The 20584-nt window shown below is 39.5% G+C and overlaps 1 protein-coding gene across 8 annotated transcripts in view; it reads right to left on the reverse strand.

The window, feature by feature from the left end:
* kcnma1a (potassium large conductance calcium-activated channel, subfamily M, alpha member 1a) overlaps window positions 1-20584 on the reverse strand; it is a 157774-nt gene that overhangs the window by 90012 nt on the left and 47178 nt on the right. For all 8 annotated transcript variants that reach the window (XM_053679671.1, XM_053679668.1, XM_053679667.1 and 5 more), the window contains exon 2: window positions 19982-20137. In XM_053679671.1, coding sequence (XP_053535646.1) covers window positions 19982-20137 — 156 coding nt within the window. The remainder of the gene's footprint in view (window positions 1-19981; window positions 20138-20584) is intronic.

A 20584-nucleotide genomic window follows, 5' to 3' on the forward strand; every position in this document is an offset into this window, starting at 1 on the left:
CTGCCTTGACCTGCACACCCACTCCCCTCCCTTCTTCTCACAGCTATCCACACCCATTTAAGTGGCATTTTCCAAAAAGATTGTGAGGATGACTTGAGCTGAAAGAGGGGGGTTTCATGACCCTTTAAACAATGAATCAGCAAAGGTTTAATTAACATATTTTAATACACTGCAAGTCATGCTGCAATTAAAATGTAGTAAAAATAATAACACATAGTTTTGTTTGGGGATTTTTTTATCCCATATGGTAGAGTCCTATCTTTAATACTTAGCAAGCTCATCGTCCCTAGGCTATGTGCTCTCTAATGCAAACAAACATAAAATATCTTCAAATCAGCCCAGTGGCACTCTTTATTCTGCAGCCCATACATCATAGCAGTGCATCCAATTACAGCTCAGTAATAATTATTACAGCCATGTCAAGGCTGTCACATGCATCTAGCCTACATAATGAGATCTCTACAAAAATCACAACCTTGCAATATCCTCAATTTACTGAAAAAAATTCCATTACTGTGTCAGACAACTATTTAAATCGTCTAGCCCATCCATCCAAGATAAAATACCATAGGCACAGGATGCCCCAACACTGCACTCATCTTAGATGATGGCTGACAGCAGATATTGAGAAGCGCACTGACAGGATGACATAGCCAAAAATAATGTGCCAAAGCAAGCTTGCATGAGAGGAGAGGACAATGAGGAGCTCCAGCTGATAGGATAAGGCACTACGTCAAGCTGGGCCACAACCCTGTTTTGCTGACCTTGAGTGATGACCGGCCTAAAGAAGCACAGTGGATATTATAATTTGATTTTGCAGAGGCCTGTGACGCATGTAGAAAGATGAGCACTGTGATTGGCCCAGCCTGGAGGTGGGAGGATGCACAGCATGTGATCAGAATTCAGACTGGCTCCCTGAAGTGCTGGTGCACAGGTCACTGTCTGTATAGCAAGGACATCAGAACATGTGTGTCCATAGTCAAGCATCACAGCACATGTTCATGCCCTGGTCTCGAGTATTAATCTCCAGCTCCAGTCTTCTTCTTTGCCTTTTAAAATGTGTTTGCTCTAGGCATAACATCGCTACTATTTTACTGAGGGCTTGTTTGTTTTTATGCAAGTCCATTTTCTGCATGAGCCTGGATTGTGCTGATTGATGACTGAATGTGGTAATTTTACTATTACATAATCTGACATATAATGGCTTTACTCAGTGACAAACTAAAATGTTAAAACTAAAGAAGTTCTGGGCTCCAGTGAATGAATGAATTATATCCTGGCCAGTTTGAATTCAAATGCTTGAGTTGCACAATAAATAAAGGAAATGTATTAAATATCAATGGCATATCAATGGTAACATCCCTGACCAAGTTTCTCTCTAAAACAACATTGTTATATAATCGCTGTATTTGAACTAAATGCTAATCAATGATACTATTGTAATCATGTTAGAACCACATCAAAAAGCATCTGTCAAATAAGGCTATAATCTACAACATACAGTTTACATCATATGTTACATTCAAAAAATGCTACTGTCAAGGTCTAACAGAACAGTAGGATCCGAACAGTCATTCAGCTGTAAGCAGTGAACAGCCATTCTGTTCCTCAGCATCGAGCTGTGTGTGCTGAACCTGTAGAGGAAGTGTGTGACATTTCCCTGCTGAGATTTGCGTGGAGCAGTAGCCCTGCTTATCAAGCCTTCTGTCATCATGTTATAGCTATTCTACCCTATACCAAACAATGTCCCATGAAGCCACAAAACCCTGTAGCCTATGGGTATAAACTGTGCATTTTTCTCCCTCATGAACTTGTTATGGGTAAGAGAAGTCTCTCATATATATACACACAAAGTAGAAAACAATAACTCCCCTTTTTCAATTTTATTATTATAGTTCAACACTCGATCATAATTATAACTCTTTAAAAAGCCAAGACTAATGTATTTGAGTACTTGTTTTGTACTTTTGTATTTAACGTCTATTTTTAACAGATGGTGAATCATCGAGGCCCACCATGAGAGTTCTAACCCTGTAAGACATCAAATAAAACCAACTACACGAAATAAAAAGCTTATTTAAAATGTTAGCTGTAATTACATTGCTGAGTATAAAAAATCTGTTCAGTTGCCTAAAATCACTGAAGATGAAAATGAGCTCACAATCATTTAGCGCATAACAATCTGATGGGTAGCAACTTATAATTTACCTACTACAAGCAATTCACTCTGAGCCACATAGGTTTACCAGCATTATGATGGTACACCAACCAATATGCTGGTACAATGGATGATCAGACAAAGCACAGAAATACATGCATTACCAGGTGATTCCTGTCTCTACAAGGTGTTGAGTTCCATGCTGAGTACCAGGTGGAAGCACAGCATGAAAATGTGGGAGTACCTGGGTGTCTTCCTCCAACTTCCTTGCGCTGGCACTATGGAGGTGGAACTGAAAAGCTATGCCTTATCCAAGCATACCAAAAAGTCCTGAGGAAGCTGAGACTACCTTGACAGCAATACTGATAGCCAGCCTAGCACCACTATGAACAGAGAGACTATAACTAAGTGTGCTTGTGCCAAAGGAAGAGCAGCCACTTAAAACACGTCGGGGAGGAATGAAAGGAGCCAGTAGTAACTGCTATGTGAATCTTCAGAGCTTTGCTGCTTTTTTACTCAATATTTGTAGACTCCCTGAGAAAAATGGTTCTTCAACCCCTATCAAAACCTGTATAAAAATCCCAGCAGCCACTGCTCATCATGCTGGATCCCGCTCTCAATCCCTCTCTTCACCTAAATCAAATAAATATATACTCCTCTGGCGATTAAACTTTGAGGGGAAGTAGTACAATATATGGGCACACTGCTGTCATGGACATATAAATCTGTATACTGTACATGTTCATAGTTTTACTCTATTTTAGGGACTGAAAAAGACAAAGATAGAACTGTAAAGATGAAAAAGTTGTTTCAAACTGCCGACTGTCTGTTCCTCTTGAAGCAGATAAGATTACAGGAAAGCCTTCCTAGAACGAAATGACTCCAGAAATCATTTGTGGATCTTTCTGTTCTGCTACATGTTAACAAGATGTTTTGGTAAACTTGTGCTCACTGGTAAAAAATAGTTTTAGGAACATGCTACTATTTCTAAGGAGAGGAGCCAGAAAGAAAGAGAGACGTTTGGCAGAGCATTCAGTATTAATTCAGTAATGCGAGTGTTTTATATGTGAGGATATGCGTGGTGCTGTGGTTTTATTTGAGTTGCAGCACTGCTGCTAGTGTGAGTCACCGTGTGAACTGTCATTAGTGATTAGAGCAGTCTGATTCATGCTTGGACCAACATGGTCGACATATTCAGCACAGGCCTTCACTGGTAAACTGCACGCACACACACGCACACACACACACACACACACACGCATACATACATACATACATATTATATACATATACATATACATATATATATATATATATATATATATATATATATATATATATATATATATATATATACACATATATATATACATACACACACACACACACACACACACACACACACACACACACACACACACACACACACACAATTTAGAAATAGAAAGAGTTAAAACACATTTACTGTATGAATTTGAACAAACGTCACATTGGTAAATCAGTACTCTAAGCGTCTGGTAATAAACAAAGTTCTACACTGCATCATTAATACTTCTTTCTACCATCATGGGAGAGTCAAGGAAGCCTTCCCTACACCTGACAAAAGCACTAACAAAAAGGTATAATGTAGTAAATGCAATTCCACAAGGCTGAATTGAATTGTATCATTCTATTAAGAGGAAAGTGAAGGAAAGGTTATGTTGGGATTTAAATAACTTTTTATGTAAAATATGGTTGCCAGAGGGATGAAAATATTAATGAAATGAAAATCAATACAATGTTGCTCCTATTATTAGACCTATTATTAAATTACAAACTTAGATTCTTACATTCTTACTTAGATTCTGAACTTACATTCAAAAGAACTGCTATAACAAATTTCCCAAAACTACCCATAGGGAAGCGCTGCTGAACCAAAACAATTTGACATTTGTTCAGGGCTCAAGTGCTCAGATGGTTGCTGAAAGTCGTATGCACCACAGACAACAGTCTCAGGTCTTTTTGCTGGAACAACATTTAACTATGTGCATGTACTCTCAGGACAAACGAGTATTCATCTTCAGTACACCACTTTATCCTCATTACGGTTACCGTGCATCCTGCGAACACTTGGTGTGAGATGGGACTACGCCTTGGATGGGATGGAGGGCAGTCCATAGCTGGGCACCATTCACACACCCATTCAAACTTATGGGTAATTTATCTTAGCCAATCCTCCTGTAATGCATATGTTTGGGTGGTGGGATCAAACCCATGTGCAGACAGCAATGTGAGTTCAGGATTGAACTAGAGACCCTGGAGCTGTGAGGAAGGCAGCACAACCCGCTGCACCAACATATCACACAGCATATCATACAATAATAAATTCAACAGGGTCAGCGACAGGTCATGGGCGGCCAAGACTCACTGGATGGCTGCGTATAGGGCTGTGTAGCCTCAAACCAGTCATAGCACCCATGCTGACCCCTGTCCACCACCAAAAGCATCTACAATGGGTACATGAGCATCAGAACTGGAGCATGGACCAATGGTTGCCTGGTCTGATGAATCACGTTTTCTTTTACATCATGTGGTGATTCTTTGTCACAGTAAGTTCTTCAAAAATGACAATCATCAAAGTATTTATCTGGGTTAAACATTTATTTGATGAGATATAACTTTTACATTTAAAACTCATCTGTAAAGCTCATCCTGAATTCTATTTCCTAAACACAAAGACCAGGTTCTCCTGCTCTTCATTTTTCACAAATAATCCCATATAGTCTGAGAAATTAGGTTGATTTGGTCTCAGAAGAGAGACAACAGTGACACAGTTTTTTACCTAATTAATTCCTGACTTCATTTCTCCTGCAAACTGATAATGAAAGGTTTACAAGGTGGGTAAAGGCCCTAGTGGCTTGACTTAAAAATGATTTAAAACAATAAAAAAAAAAAGTTGTAGTTATGAAATCTCTTAATGGTTTAGTACCTTCTTATCTGGATACCTAATATACTAGAATCCACTTTATGATTATCTAGCCGTCATTACAGATTATCAGGTGTTTAAGTGGCTTTTTGTTTCATCAGTCAGTGTAGACATTTCAGTGTAGAAGTGTCATGATCTGAAGCAAGGACTGTAACGGTTTGCATTAAACAAAAGCACTGCTCCTCTAGTCTTTTAGTAGGTTACACTAGGTATCTATTGTACCTACTGTATACATGTGGACTTAAGAGAGAGACTTTAATTGAGGGTGTGGGAAGGGAGGGGGTATACTACTTTGGTGACAAGTCTGGGGAATGTTAGCAAGAACTACTAACAGCTTTCAATGGTTTTAAGCTGCATGATCATGACTGAATCCTGATCTAATTCATAAAAAGTGTGATTCAGTGTGAGGCATTTACAATGACATTCTCCAACAGACTTTCTCTGAAGAGTATTATTATTTACAATATTGCATGCTTTGTATTGCTCGTATTACACGAACAGCAAAAACATGGAATAAACACATTTTTGATCCCAGCCTATTGGGAGGGGGAGTAACAAGTATGCAATCAGAAATGATAAATTAGAAGTGATTCTTGATGAGGAATGCCCAAAGAACAACTCATGAAAGCTGTTCTAAATCTGCAAGGCTGACTAATGCAATAGACACTGTCTGGATTTTATAGTACTAATATAACCAATATGGATTTTACAGCCGGCAAATGGAAGAAGAGGGACACATAAAACCAGTATATACTATCATAGCACAAGATCTTGCATGTGCAATTACTTTGTAAGTGATGACTTGCCAAAGAGGCCTTGGAAACTCGAACTAAGGTGCTGCTCAATCTATCAAAAGACCTGAGCTAGGAGATATCTAAATATGTAAATATGTAACTCTATCTGCAGGATGTGGGTGCTGGCAAAACCGATAATCTGAGGGAGAGGGGCTTGTTTTCGATCAAGTGCACAGGAAACAAAGGATGACAACAATCCTTTTGTGGCAGTATTTCAGAATACAGTTTGTTCACAAAACAGACCTGCAACACCATAAAAGTAAATGAATATACATACCTATACAGTTAAGAGTGATGAATATTTCTCTTTCTCCCTTGTGCCAATGTCAAGTGGAAACATATGGTTTAATTATTCATTTTTAGTTGCCAATAGGCAGATGTTTGTGTTGCGATGCTGCCGGAGCTAGAATGTGCATCCAACGTTATAATGGCACCACCACAGTTTTTTTGAGTTGCATCCTAAAAACTGAGGACTGTTGATGCACCTCGTATTTCTAATTTCAACAGACCACCCTTTCACTTCCTTAACAAAACTATCTGTCAGTTATTGTAACCCGTTCCATCCGATGAATGCATTTTGTGGTACAAATGTTTGTATCATTTACCCGATATAAGTGCACTAGATGAAGCAGGGGAAAAAAAAAAGAGGGCACAACTAATATATTGGCTGAATGATCAAATCGTTTAAGACTTCATGGTCCACATTTATAGCTGAGTTATGCACATACAATGAAGAATTACTACCAAGATTCCTTCAATGTGAAGCATAAATATGTTACATAATAACATACAAAATCTCATTATTTTAGTTTACCGAAGGTGGTTTTATAATTTCCCAATTAGTCAGGATGCTTTGTACACAAAGAAAGTCTATCAAACTGCCATTAGCATACTGCTCATGTATAACCATGGAATCAACCACAAAAGTTCACACAATCTGATTCACAATTACAGAATGCAAGCAGCAAAAATGAAAGAATTCAGCTACTCTCAGGCACTCAGTATACTTTATTCCTGATAGGAAGAAAATGTTTTGGCTTTTTTAATGGCAGGATGAACTTAAACAACAACAGAAAGTGTCTTTAAGACCCAAGGCTTTTGTTTGCTTAGCTTTGTATTATTCTTCTGCAAGAGAATTCAGGCGAGGCTCTGGGAAAGAAAGAAAAAAAAATCACTCAGCAACCAATCAAGTCTGATACCTAAAGTGCTTTAAATAAACTGGCTTCAACTGAAAGATATTTATTTGTAGAGTACTCTGGGGTCTGAGATGTCAGCTTGACCGGCATGCTGCTAATCCTTAAATATGATATTAGTGAGTGTACAGGCCAGGCTACAACTGTAGGTCAGATGGAACCATCAGATGAATAGGTCAGAGGCTACGCATAGGTGGTAATGGAGAATGAATTGGATTCATATTGTAACTTTATTTATTCATGCAGGTTCAGCCCACTATGCTATTTGTCTTTAACTCATCTGTCCACTGTCATTCTGCTGCATATCTGCAGCTTGCAGTTAGTCTACTAACTAACTAACTATCTAACTACAACAAACAAGTTTAGACCAGGATTCTTCTGTTTGTGGGATGCTTCAGTGGCAGGGCAATTGGGACTGTATAACCCAGATGTGGAAAAGCAGATTCTGTCTGAACTACCACATTAAAAGATGAACTTTTCCCCAAATATCAACAGTTCATCTTTCCCCTGTGTAAGTCTCTTTATAAGGCAAAGAAAGCATTCAGAAGCAATATTTCTATTTCAAAATTTACAGTTTAGTATATACGATTTATTTAAAGTCCACTAGCCAGTTTAAAGCTCTGAGAGTCCAAAGCAACTGCAGTACTGACTCAGCAGTAACACCCATTGCGATCACACCAGCGGGAAGGCTGGAGAGGTGGCCTGAATGCTGTGTGTGATGACACCCTGAGCCAAGAGTATACTGAACCACCTATACCCACACAGACACAAACAAGCTTTCCTCAGAGAGCAGCACTGTAATCAATATAGCGTTCAATAGGCATTGACTGGACTGACAGATTAGCGCAATACAAATGAATATGCAGACTTTCTCATACGTCAGTGTAGAGAAGATTCTGGCAGCATTAACATGGGGAGAATGGCACTCGAGGCAGAAATGCGTCCTCTCTCATTTAGCTAGTGAAATCATAAATGGCAGAATGGTTCAACTCTTCTGACATTACTGAAATTAACGTACCACTGCACTCAAAATTGCGATCACAGTCAACTCGTCTTCGATGGCTAAATCTGACAGTATACATTTATAAATGTGTCGAATTTGTTGGCACATTTTTATATTCAAATTTTTAAATTTAGAGACTTTCCCTAAAGGATCATCAAGCATGAGCTCAGTTTATGATCTCTAAAAAATAGCTTTAATAGCTTACACCAATCTATTATGTAAATGGAGGTTTGTAATCAGAAGTAGTAATCTGAATCCTGAATGCCAGATTCTGACATACTTTTACTGCTGTGGCTGCCCTGGACCTGTCTGATTTATATTGGTGCTATGCTTCTGCTTAAAGCTTCTGCATTTATGACTCACTTTCTGCTGCTATGGATCTGCACCTCCCAAAACAGTTTATGCCCAAGTCTCAAGCTTTATTCAGTGGATAATCTCACCTTATTCAGTGGATACCCAAGAACTGCTGCTGCAATCATAAAGACATTGATGCTCACACTGAACATCTTTTCAACACAATTAATACTGTGTGACTAAGTATATAATTGTGGAAGAGTAATCATCTATAATCCCACTACCCAGTGTGACCCAGAAAAGGATCAATTCCTATTGAATCTGGTTCCTCTCAAAGTTTCCTCTTTAAGTCATTTCGGGGAATTTTTCACTGCATTTGAAATTCAGGCGAACTTGATAGAATTGCAGTTGAATTAAATTGGTATCCTCTCTCCATTGTTACGTTGCTCTGAATAAAAAGGTATCAGCCAAATCAACAAATACCAGACAATAAGGAGAGTAACCAGAATCTTTTTGCTACTAAACAAACTTACCATAGCTAACGTTAGTGAGTTTATATAGCATATCAAGTATGAGAGTATGACCAAAGAGAATCAGCAGAAGTAGTCCTGGCCATCTCCTGAGAGTGCTCCATCTTAGAGCATCCCACTCATTCCTCCTCAAAAACAGGGTTTGTTTTTCTGCCTGAAAATGTGTTCTTCAAGAAAAAAAACAAATGGATATTGAATTATGCAAATCTGATCTTGTCACTGGCCAGCCACTTCTGTTATCCTCCCACGGCCTCATACAAATATTCTGCAATTTAAACCCAGCACTTCAAATGACTCGATTAGTATTCACGCACATCATATTCAAATAGAAGCTCATTTTAATACAGCCAACTGCAGCTTAAAACTAATCACACAAAAGAGTAATGAAGACGCATGAGGATCTGCCTTTTCTACAAGCGTCAAAAAAAAAACAAATTCACATTGTAAGCCAAACAATGACAGGCAAATTATATGTCAATTGACAAAGAAAGCCTTCGCAGAAAAGTAATGCATTTTTTATTACTGCTAATGTTGTTTTGTTGTATTTCGCCCGCAGCACCAGCGACGACAGCACAACCCCTTGTTGATTAGTTTACAATAGTGAAGGATTAACTCCAACTTGGAAATATCCTCTATTGGAGCTAGTATTTAGTAATATACAGTCATTTCATCCACTCTACCCATTTTCTGCTATGGAGCTAAATGTCTGTGCCAGACAAGATACACACAAAAATCCACACAAGAAATATACGGTTGCAATCAGAATTATTCAACCCCCATTGCAAATCAGGTTTACTGTCAAAATTTACAGACTTTCAGCTGACTGCAATGAACAAACCAAACAAAGCAATTGAAATAGTTCAATACAACGAATGCTTCAAGTGGTTTCCCCAAATTCAACTGAATTTGTCCAGTTTCAAAATTATTAAACCCCTTCATGGCAAGCATCTTTACTACTTAGTAGAGCATCATTTTACTGTTATGACCTGCTGCAAACAAGATGCAAAGCCAGACACCAGCTTCTGGCGTTATTGAGGAATCTTATCCCATTCCTCATGAGCAATGGGCTCCAGTTCAGTAATATTCTTGGTTTTGCGTGCTGCAACCGCCTTCTTCAAATCCCACCACATATTTTCTATGGGGTTCAAGTCAGGTAACAGTAATGGCACTGTAGAATATTCCAGGATGACTTTATGCAACCAAGCCTTGATGGAATTTTAAGATACGCTTGGGATCATTGTCCTGTTGGACGGTCAAATGTCGCCCACGCTTCAGCTTCCTCACAGACGGCATGTCGTTTTCGCCTAGGATTTTCTGATACGTCAATGAATCCATCTTACCCTCCACACGCTGCAGGTTTCCAGCGAAAGAGGATGCAAAGCAGCCCCAGAGCATCACCGAGCCACCACCATGCTTGAGTGTGGACAGAGTGTTCTGTCTTCATTCTTCTTTTTCCTGACATACCGCTGATCCATTGTGCCGAAAAGTTCCAAAAGTTCTTGTGCTTTTAGATCAGTAGTGGTGTACGCCTTAGAGCTCTGGCATGGAAACCTTCTGCATTTATTTAGTATGCACCATACTGCGCTCACTGAAACCTCAGTGCCTGCTGATACCAAGTCTTGCTGCAGGTCTTTTACAGTCACTCGAGGGTTTTTCACAACCTGCCGTCTCAGAAATCTGGTTGCAGCCGTTGATAGCTTCCTTTTTCTGCTCCATCCAGGTCGTGTACACTCAACAAACCCCTAGCCAGGTCAGGTATTTCAGGTGTTCCAGCTCAAGCACACCTGGTGCAATAATGAAGCCCTTGATTAGGTGCATCAGGTGTGCTTGAGACAACACCTGTTTTGCATACTCGTGCTGTTGTGAGGGATTTTATTCAGTTGAGTTGAATAATTTAGTTGAATTTGCGGAACCCACTTGAAGCATTTGTTGTGTTGAATAATTTCAACTGCTTTTGTTTGATTTGTTCATTGCAAACAGCTGAAAGTCTGTAAATTTTGACAATAAACCCGATTTGCAATGGGGTTGAATAATTTTGATTGCAACTGTAAGAGCCCTGAGTAGCCTGTCTCTGCTGTGCGTCTTAAGTGTCCTCTGCCCTCACATGCTTTCTCACAGGTGGTTCCCTGACCACACAAATTCTGTGCAAATTCAGTCACACACTTAAAGAAAAACTAGAACTACAACTTTATGGTTAATAAAACAATTAATGGATAAAAATTCAATTTTCATTTATAGAGCTTTCAATGGTAAGATATAATCGACTCTAGCATTATAGGCACCCTTCAATAAAAAGGTATGTGTCTGTATAAAATAAAACACAGTCACTTAAACAATTACTTTCCTCAATTAAATTCAAACCGTCATCACCGATCACCCCCCCCCCCCCCAACCCCTCCTCATATTTGCTAAGTACTAAGTTTATATTAGTCTAAACCTGGTTGCCTCTGCCATGAGGTTAAGACTTGATAATCACCATGACATTATTATTATTGTTGTTGTTACACAGTGACGCAGCTCCAGGGTCCCCAGTTCAATCCTGAGTTTATTATCTGTGTGAAATTTTGCTCGTGTGTTCCTTTTGGGATATTAGGCTTCCTCTATCCACCAAAAACATGCCCCTAGGTATGAATGAGTGTGTGAGCGATGTGCCCTGCGATTCCCGCTTCACGCCCAATAAAGATGAACAAATTAACTTTTTTTAAAAAATACTCTTTTAAACCCTGTAAGTTGCACATGTTATTTGTTTCATAAATTCTTCCAGTTGTCTCTTAGGATGACCATTTTAAATATCGTCAGATTTAGATAAGTTTGCACAATGCACAAGAATGCATTGTGCATTAAATGCATAATGCACTAAATGCACAAGAAAATGTGCATATAAATTCTTTCAGTTTCTGCTCCATGGCAAAAAAAATCATCACTCTCAAAAAACAGTGGAACCTCAACCAGGCAGTGTTTAGATCTCACACACTTGAGAGATTAAGTAAGCATAGCTAGTAAAGTTTGAATGGTAACATTTTTAAATCTCTCAGTGAGAACACCATATTGATGGTAATTATTAGATTTTTGTCTTTTCTCTCACAGACATTATGTGACCGAAATCTGAGACTGACACCAGTCCATTTGTACATGCCATGTTGTCATGCCAGACTGCAGCTGAAGTTTAGTCATGCTTCCAATGAGCCGAGACATCATGTTATTCTCTCACTGCCAAACGTTCTCCTACATCTCATTCTCAGAGGGCCGTGGTCACAACACACAGGATCATGGGCTTCCTGTCCAAGTTTTTTAAAAAATATATTAAAATTGCCCTTAATAAGCCCTACATGTGTTTCTTGATAAAGTGTATGGAGTGAATGTTTACTCATTTACCTCTGAATAGTGGAATTTATGGATAATTATTGGATAATGAACAATGCAAGCATAAAATTCACAGTGCAGTGTTCTGTTGTATGCAGCTCTAGGAACAGACTTCGTGGCTTAAATCTTGAGCATAACATTCACATACAAAGAGCCGATCTGAGTTCAGATCAGCAGCGCTCAGGCCCAAGGCCTTATTCCTTATTCCTGTTGGCTGTTATTCTCATCACTTCCACCCCCACACATGCACAGCGATAAATCACATTTACAGGCCAGGCCAACCGGTCTGTAATCCTTTCTGACAAAACTGAAGTCTCATTTAGGTGTGTGCTAATGTTTTAGCACCACAGTGAGCAAGCCAAGATAAGTGGGATGTCTTCTCAGCCATCTTGGAGTATCCTGTTTACAATTTCAAAAGGAGAAGCAAAGAGTAAACAATCAAAAACAAAAAGGAACACGTGTGCGTTTCAGTCACAGTTGACATTCCTCCGGCATGACCTTGATATTAACACCTGTTCAGCCACATGCTGGTTATTACTGTGTGTGACTGATACACGGAGAAGTGACGCAGTAAATGCGCACCCATTACCGAACTGACACGCTGTATGAAGTGTAATGTCACAAGAGAAAGACCTGTAAATTTACATATAATAGAGAGCGACAAAACAGGACATGTATTCAGACATGTAAAATTCAGCAGGGGCTGAGGAAAATGAAAGAGTCTCTGGTAGCAACATTAAATTACGATAGGTGGATTTAGACAGATTTTGTAATTAAATTAACTCCCTCAGGAAACACTTGATCTTTCACAGCCTACAAAGTCATTGAGTAATTCAAATGATCAAAGAAGGGGAGCTTGTCAGAGGGCAATTGCTTTCAGTCTTTACTAGCCACAATGTCACCCTAGATGCATAGCTTAATGCCCTTATCTAGCAATCCAGGCCAGAGTAGGTTATTCTCAGCTTTCTTGTCTTTTGCCCATTGCAAAGGGAAGGTTTAAGGCTGGAGGGAGGCAGCAGGAAGAGAGCCCTCAACTTTACTGTGAATCTAAACAGCCTGGCACTCCTGCACAACGCATGCAGGAGCAAAGGTAAACTGCTGTTTCTATGGTTACTGGCCAGGCTTGCCGTACACGGATGCTCATTGCGATTTTAAGCTGCAGAAGAACCCTGATAGAGGGCATGAGTCCATCCACCCACTCTCTCTCTCTCTCTCTCTCTCTCTCTCTCTCTCTCACACACACACAGAGTACCTATAGACGCTAACAGTTACATCAATTATGTAAACAAAAACACCCACATATTGCTGCTTCTGATAGTATGTGTATGATGAATGCAGTCACAGTGCCTCAGTGTGTATGAAATATGTAAAGTGTAGCATTTGTAAAGTAGCTCAGATCACAGTAGGAGAGAAAGGTGTTGGACTGAACAGCAACACACTGTGGAAGGGAAGGAGAGAGTCACACATACCTCTCATGCTGCCTCTCCCTCACTTAGACACATACATACACACACACATACACAGTTTGCAGTGGAGTCCCACCTCTGTCCTGGAGTGTATGAGAGGCAGAGGCAGAGAGAGGATGAGTGAAAGAGTGTAGCTGTGAGGGTGTGATGAGGAGGGAGGAAGTGTGCATCTCAGAGCTTTACTCCCATAATAAAGACCAGTGTCCAAAAGAAGCACACATCTTTTCCACCTTTCCAATGGTTTTTACTTTTTTTTTTTTATTCTGTTTTACCTCCAAGACATGATTTAGCTGTAACAATGTGTGAAGGTCAGGTGTTTAAATGAACACACACAGGTGAGTGTTCAACCGCACAAAAATACATAATTGTGGCCATCCCACAAAACTTTCTTACTTTCTCAAAGATGTTTACACTTACATGTACAATCCCTTTTGTTAATGAAATGAAATACAAATACAAAATAAATATCATTACCCTTAGATGTCATAGGAGAATGTTATAGGATGTAGGATATTATAATTTGTCAGTCTTTCCGTTTACAGTTTTTCCTTAAGCAGCAGCCGCACTGGCCGTAAATAAAGTCCGCCTGGTGAAAAGCTTGTTTGCTTGAATAGAAGAGAATGTGGTATGTGAAATTAACTTGGTTGCAATTAATTTCACATACACTTCCTGTAAAAGTGAAAACCCCTTGTTAACGCCTCCTTAGAGTCGCAGCTCTCATCAACCACAATGGACACTTTTCATTAAACCTGAACCGCAGCAAAGGATTTCACTGTACAAATACACTCACAAGCACTTTATTAGGAACACTATACTTATACTGGGTTGGGCCTCCTTTTGCTCTCAATACAGACTCAATTCTTCATGGCATTGAAGAATGAATTGCACAAGATGTTGGAAACAGTCCTTTGAGATTCTGGTCCATGTTGACATGATTGCATCATGCAATTCCTACAGATTTGAAGAGAAATAGAGATTCATCAGACCAGTCTTCAGCTGTCCAGTTTTGGTGAGTTTGTACCCACTGCAGCCTCAGCTTTGTGTTCTTGGCTGACAGAAGTAGAACCGGAGGTGGTCTTCTGCGGTTGTTGCTCATCCACCTCAAGGTTTGACATGTTGTGCATTCTGCGATGCTTTTCTGCTTACTACAATTGTCCAGAGGGGTTATCTGAGTTACTGTAGGCTTTCTGTCAGCTCCAACCAGTCTGACCATGCTCCGTTGACCTCTCTTAGCAACAAAGATTTCTGTCTGCAGAACTGGATGTTTTCTCTTTAATGCACCATTATGAGTAAACTCAAGAGAATCCCTAAAGATCAGCAGTTATAAAAATACTACCAACAGTCAGGCCACGGTCAAAATCACTGAGATCACTTGCCCCCTCACCATGAATGCCTAGGAGTACAGGTGTTCCTTATAAAGAGCTCAGTGAGTAGAGTATATATATGGAATATAGGTATAAAAAATATCAAGAAACTTATACAGTCTTATATACAGTGTGATACAATGTGATATTGGCACTTTGTAACTGATACCATTATTGTACAGATGATATACATTCAGTGAGTGGTGACAGACCCAGTCACTGGATCTGAATCCAGTAGAACAACTTTGGGATGTGGGAGAACGGGAGATTCACAGCATGAGATTCGCAGCACGGTTCCATGGTAGTGACGAAAAAGGCTGAACAGTTCTTTGGAAGAGACTCTAGCATTCATCATTCATGCACCAACACCCAGCCATGCACATTCTAGCTGACAAACTGTTAGTCTTCTAATCAGAAGCATGGGCTGTATTGAATGTGATAGCAGGATTCATTAGGACTATTTGGTATGGTGAATATGCTGGAGAGCTGTCCATATGATGCATGATGCTCTGTGGTATGTATACAGTTCGTGTGTAACGGTGTGTGTGTGTGTAAAAAAAGAGTTCTAAGCATGCAAGTATTTGGAGGCATCAAGATGCACTGGTGTGTGTGTGTTGGTTGTAGAGAACGTTCTTTCAGCAGTGCAGTTTAAACGTCCTAATGCCCTGGTTATTAGTGATCAGATTAGCCACAAACACATGGCAGTCCACAGGTGGCTGGGAACAACTTCTGTAGATAAGGTCAAAAAAAAAAAGAAAGAAAGTGTTTCCACATCCTCTTCACCATATAACTCTGATGTTCTTTTCCTGTAGTGATTAGTGTGCTATAGCAGGAGGGACAGACTGGTGGAACACAGAAGATTGAGAGATGATTTATGGGTGTGATAAAGTCGTCCAGCTGGACCTGCAGTCAGGAGTATAATGCTCACAGTGCTGCCAGCGCTCCAGCACAATTCTCCCACTCCCTTCATTACAGTGGAGAGATGGCCCAGCCCTTAAATGAAATAGCCCTCTCTTAAATGAAAGGTCAACGTGGAGGTAGTGAAAGAGGACGCTGGGACCTCTAACTTATCTTCCACATCCTCCAGAATACACACATGAACACATAACTGCTCACACTCTATATATGACCAACTTATGCAGTTTATATAATGACACAAGACACCAGGTTCATAGATCAGCTTACAACATACATATAGCTGAAATCAACAGCACTTTATTTTCAGTTCTGAATGATGACGTATGCAGACACTGCGTTCATCACGATGCTAATCTCAAAAACTGCATCAGGAGAATGTCTGAGCATGGCTGTATATTACTGTATGCTATACAGTACAAGCACACTCTCTCACCTGTGTTATGTTTATCTACATTTCATAACCGTGTTAATTTTGAAATTTTTTAATTCAAGCTATCTAGGAGGTCTTTTAACATCTGGCCAGGGACAACAGATAAACAGTGGTCTGTAGAATTAACTAATGAAAATTCGCTCATTTAATGCTGGCACTGCCGACTCAAGCAGATTGTGTCAATTTTTCCAACTTCTGCCAAGAGCTGCCACCCAGAATCCATCAGCTCTCTTCAGCCTGTACCTCCATCTAAATCCCTCTCCAGTTCCCATCCTTTCAAAAACATGCACATATGCAGTACACTGATATCATCATGTCACCTCATGATCCAGAGAGTGCCAGTGTAGGTGCAGCCTTTTGTTTCACAGATTGCACTTACGCACATCATTCCAGATTTACAAACTGAGTTATCCCTACATCCATCAAAGGTGTACAATTAGTTTTGTGTGTATCTGCTCAGCTGAATTAAAAGTCTGCTCACCCACAACATAGGCTATGACACACTACTAAATACCAGCTTGCATCCAAGTGTTGTGTTTTTGTCTAGCAAACTGTGCTGTGCTGGTTTTTAATGCTAGAGTTTGTGAGGGTGGAACATTTCACATGTCAAACAGAAGTAGTGGAAGCTCAGCATCAGTTTTCAAACCCTTCAGATCTCTGGACTCTTCATAATACACTTTTCATTTTTTCAGACTTTACGTGCAAGGTATTATGGGTAATGGTTAAACCAAAACGTCTGGCTGAGTGTCAGTTTTTTCTGCTACTGGTTTCAAAAGATTTCTCACAAACTCTCCTGCTCCATCACACTAGGGTTATACTTCCTGTCGTTATTACCCTACCTTTATAAAATGGCTGCCAATGTATGCGCAGAATAATTGACAGGAAGACAGTACAGATGGATTGTGCTGAAATCGTGTTTAAATGTCAACACAGTTGCTGAACTATGACAGAGACATTTGTGTTACAGCTCATCCAAACGTATGCACTGAATCTGTGTGTATCAGAATGATCACTAAACGGGGTAATCATTCCATTAAAGAGGACAATCACCAGAATAATATTAAACAGAGTTCGTTTACTTTTTGCAACCAGGGACCCCTTTAACTGTAAAATAAATCCAATAGACCCCATCAATACAGATGTATTTTAGAATCCAATTATTCAAATGTACAATAATATTTTGGCTATATATTGGAGCCACAGACCTTTCACTTTGACGGGTGCCAAGGTGACTTTATTTATAGACCTGTGCATTTTTAAGTTATTGGATTAACACACAATTCAAGTGACCAGTTAAATAGGCTAATAATCACAAACAGTACGTTTACATGGACAACAATAATCCAATATTAACTTGATTAAGACAATTCTCTGATTAAGAAACTATCATGTAAACAGCAATTTTTAATTACCTTAATGCCACTAAAGTCATACTCGAAGTAAACACAAATCGAATTAGGACATGTGGAGTATTTGTGTTTTAGTCGCATTATCGAGGTGTATTACAGACATGTACACACCTTAATCACACTATTAACGTTGTGTGGGAGATTTCACCGCATTTTCCGACAGGACACGATCACACATGGCAGAGCTCAACCATTTTAAGGCAAACAAGAGAGCACAGCTGCGTCCCAAACCGCGTACTTTCCTACTATAGACCTGTAGTAGGAGAAATACATGTATCTCGGCTACTATACAGAAGGTAAGTAGGCGGTTTAGGACGCAGGCCACGGTTTCAAGCAGTCGTCTATTTTCACGTACAGCATGACAAATAATTAACCTCACTTGAAGCGCTCGTTAAAATTTTAAATGAAAACAACCAAAACTGTATACGGTACCATAACAAAGACGAACTGTATATCAATACGTGAAATTCTGGAGGGAACGTCGGACGGCGTGGCGTGGGGACGTAATGACGTGTGCCGTTAATTGATCTATGTTCTATAACATGCAAAACAGGAACATGAAAGGAGTATTCTAAAAGCGACTCATGTAAACACCTTAATCACAATACTGTCTTATTCAGAATAAGGTCAATAATTAGATTACTACTGTCCATGTCAACACAGTCAAAGACTCAATAATAAACATAATAACTTTGAACATTTTGGATTTTAAAAAATCCATCATGGGCCCTATGGCTGTGCTTTATGGACTACTTACAGACTGTATTCAACAACACTGTGTTAGTCTACGATCTGAGACACACTCAATAAATATTTTTAAATATTTGTACTATTTTTTTCCATTTTCCAATAATTGTATACATAAATTCTATAAAATAATACATATTCAGATAGAATTATTTAGTGTTTAACACTGCTGATACTTTTTATCAGTTCTGAAAAAGTGCCCACATATCCCGAGTGCTCTTCCTACATTGAAAATGAAAACACCAGAAATATTTTAAGACCTTTTATACCTTTTATTTGGAAATAATTCACAGGAAAACAACTCAAAGCAGTTATGGCTTTGGATCAGAATGTCCTTAAGATATTTAAAAGCTAAATTCAGTCAGGTGTGTCCAAACTTTCTACGGTTATTCTGTTCATTTCACACAGTACCTCTGTTGCTTATTCACTTTACAAAATGTTGTGACAATTACAAGCTTAATGAGTTCCTGGTAAAAGGAAGAAGCTCGTTTATACATAATGACTTCCACTAATCCCTGAAAATAAATCCCTTGAACACATAAAACATCCACAGTACTTGACAAAGCTACCATATAATATAACTACCTTGGCTGCACTATTGTGAGCAGCTGAGTGATATTAACGACAGAAATACTAGTCCAGGCCCAGTGAAGGCTCAGCCTCTTGCTTTGGCTGTGTTCACGATGCACATGAAATGTAAAACTGCAATCCAAAATGCTGCAATCCAACCTCATATATTCCGCTTGGTGATACATGAGGTATCACAGATGCCTCGGTAGGCACAACGAGCCGATGTGCTAAAGCAAAGGGCCGAGGAGATTTCATTCGTACGGTCATAAAAATGGATGAGCTCTCACTTGCTCAGTCCACCCAAAGTAAACGATCTTCATTATGTAGAAAATTACCTCAATAATTCATAGTTAATTGACCTGTTTAGTGATTGCTGAGGTGCTAGCTGTAATAGCTGAGATAACAAAGACCACCCAGTTTGTCTTATCATTCAGTCTCAGTTCCCAACTCACCATTCAGACATGATAATAAAAACATTGTAGACCACACACAGAGACTTCTTACAGCTCAAACCACACTTTGTGTGTTGATGCAAGTCATATAGTGAATTACTAGTCTGACAGTACTGTCGAATTGCCGTACATTGTAGATGTTTAAAAGACGTGAAAAATCCGTGAGACAGGGATGTGATCAGTAGACATTAGGTTTGTCTGTGGATAATTTCAATGAGCGGCTGAGTGAGTGCGTGGCTGAGACTGGATTTGCCTGTTTATTGTGTGTGTGTGTGTGTGCGCGCACGTGTGTGTCTGACATGTCTCTGTGTCGCTGTACACTCACCAGTACTCTGCCTGTGAGAGTCTGTGCTGAGATCATGACCCCGGCCCAGTCTTTCACCGAGGTCATCCATCCCACCTCACTAGCTGGGGCATCATCCTTCTCATCCTGGCTCTTCAGTGGCCCATCTGCCTGCCCGCTATTCACTTTCTGGGCCTCCTGTCACAAAAACACATGCAAACGCATCAACAAAAGTGATCATCACAAAGAATACAAGACACTTTACAATTCACACCTCCACAGTTCTTTTTCATACATGGCTCAGTGCAGTAAATAACAGTTTAACTTTAGGAGAGGGTTAGATGGAGAGAAACCTTCCCTGCCTTCATTCATTACTACCTTACATTTATGCAATAAAAGTGGAGCTAGAACATAATCTCTAACTTAGAAACATTAATTTTTATAGCCGATGTGTCAGGTAGCCAACAGGAAGAATGCATTACAATGTACGAGCACATTCGCCCTTATATTTGGGTAGAAGGTAATACACTGAAGAAGCGCTATAGGACAACAGCGCTGCTTCTGTTGCTTCTTTTCACCATATAGTGCGGTGTACAGGACTGGTTTCAGTCACTTAAACAATGTTAAGTTTTTGTTTTCTTTTTA

The sequence above is a fragment of the Ictalurus punctatus genome, chromosome 3 (assembly GCF_001660625.3).
Source record: "Ictalurus punctatus breed USDA103 chromosome 3, Coco_2.0, whole genome shotgun sequence".
NCBI classification, from domain to species: Eukaryota; Metazoa; Chordata; class Actinopteri; order Siluriformes; family Ictaluridae; genus Ictalurus; species Ictalurus punctatus.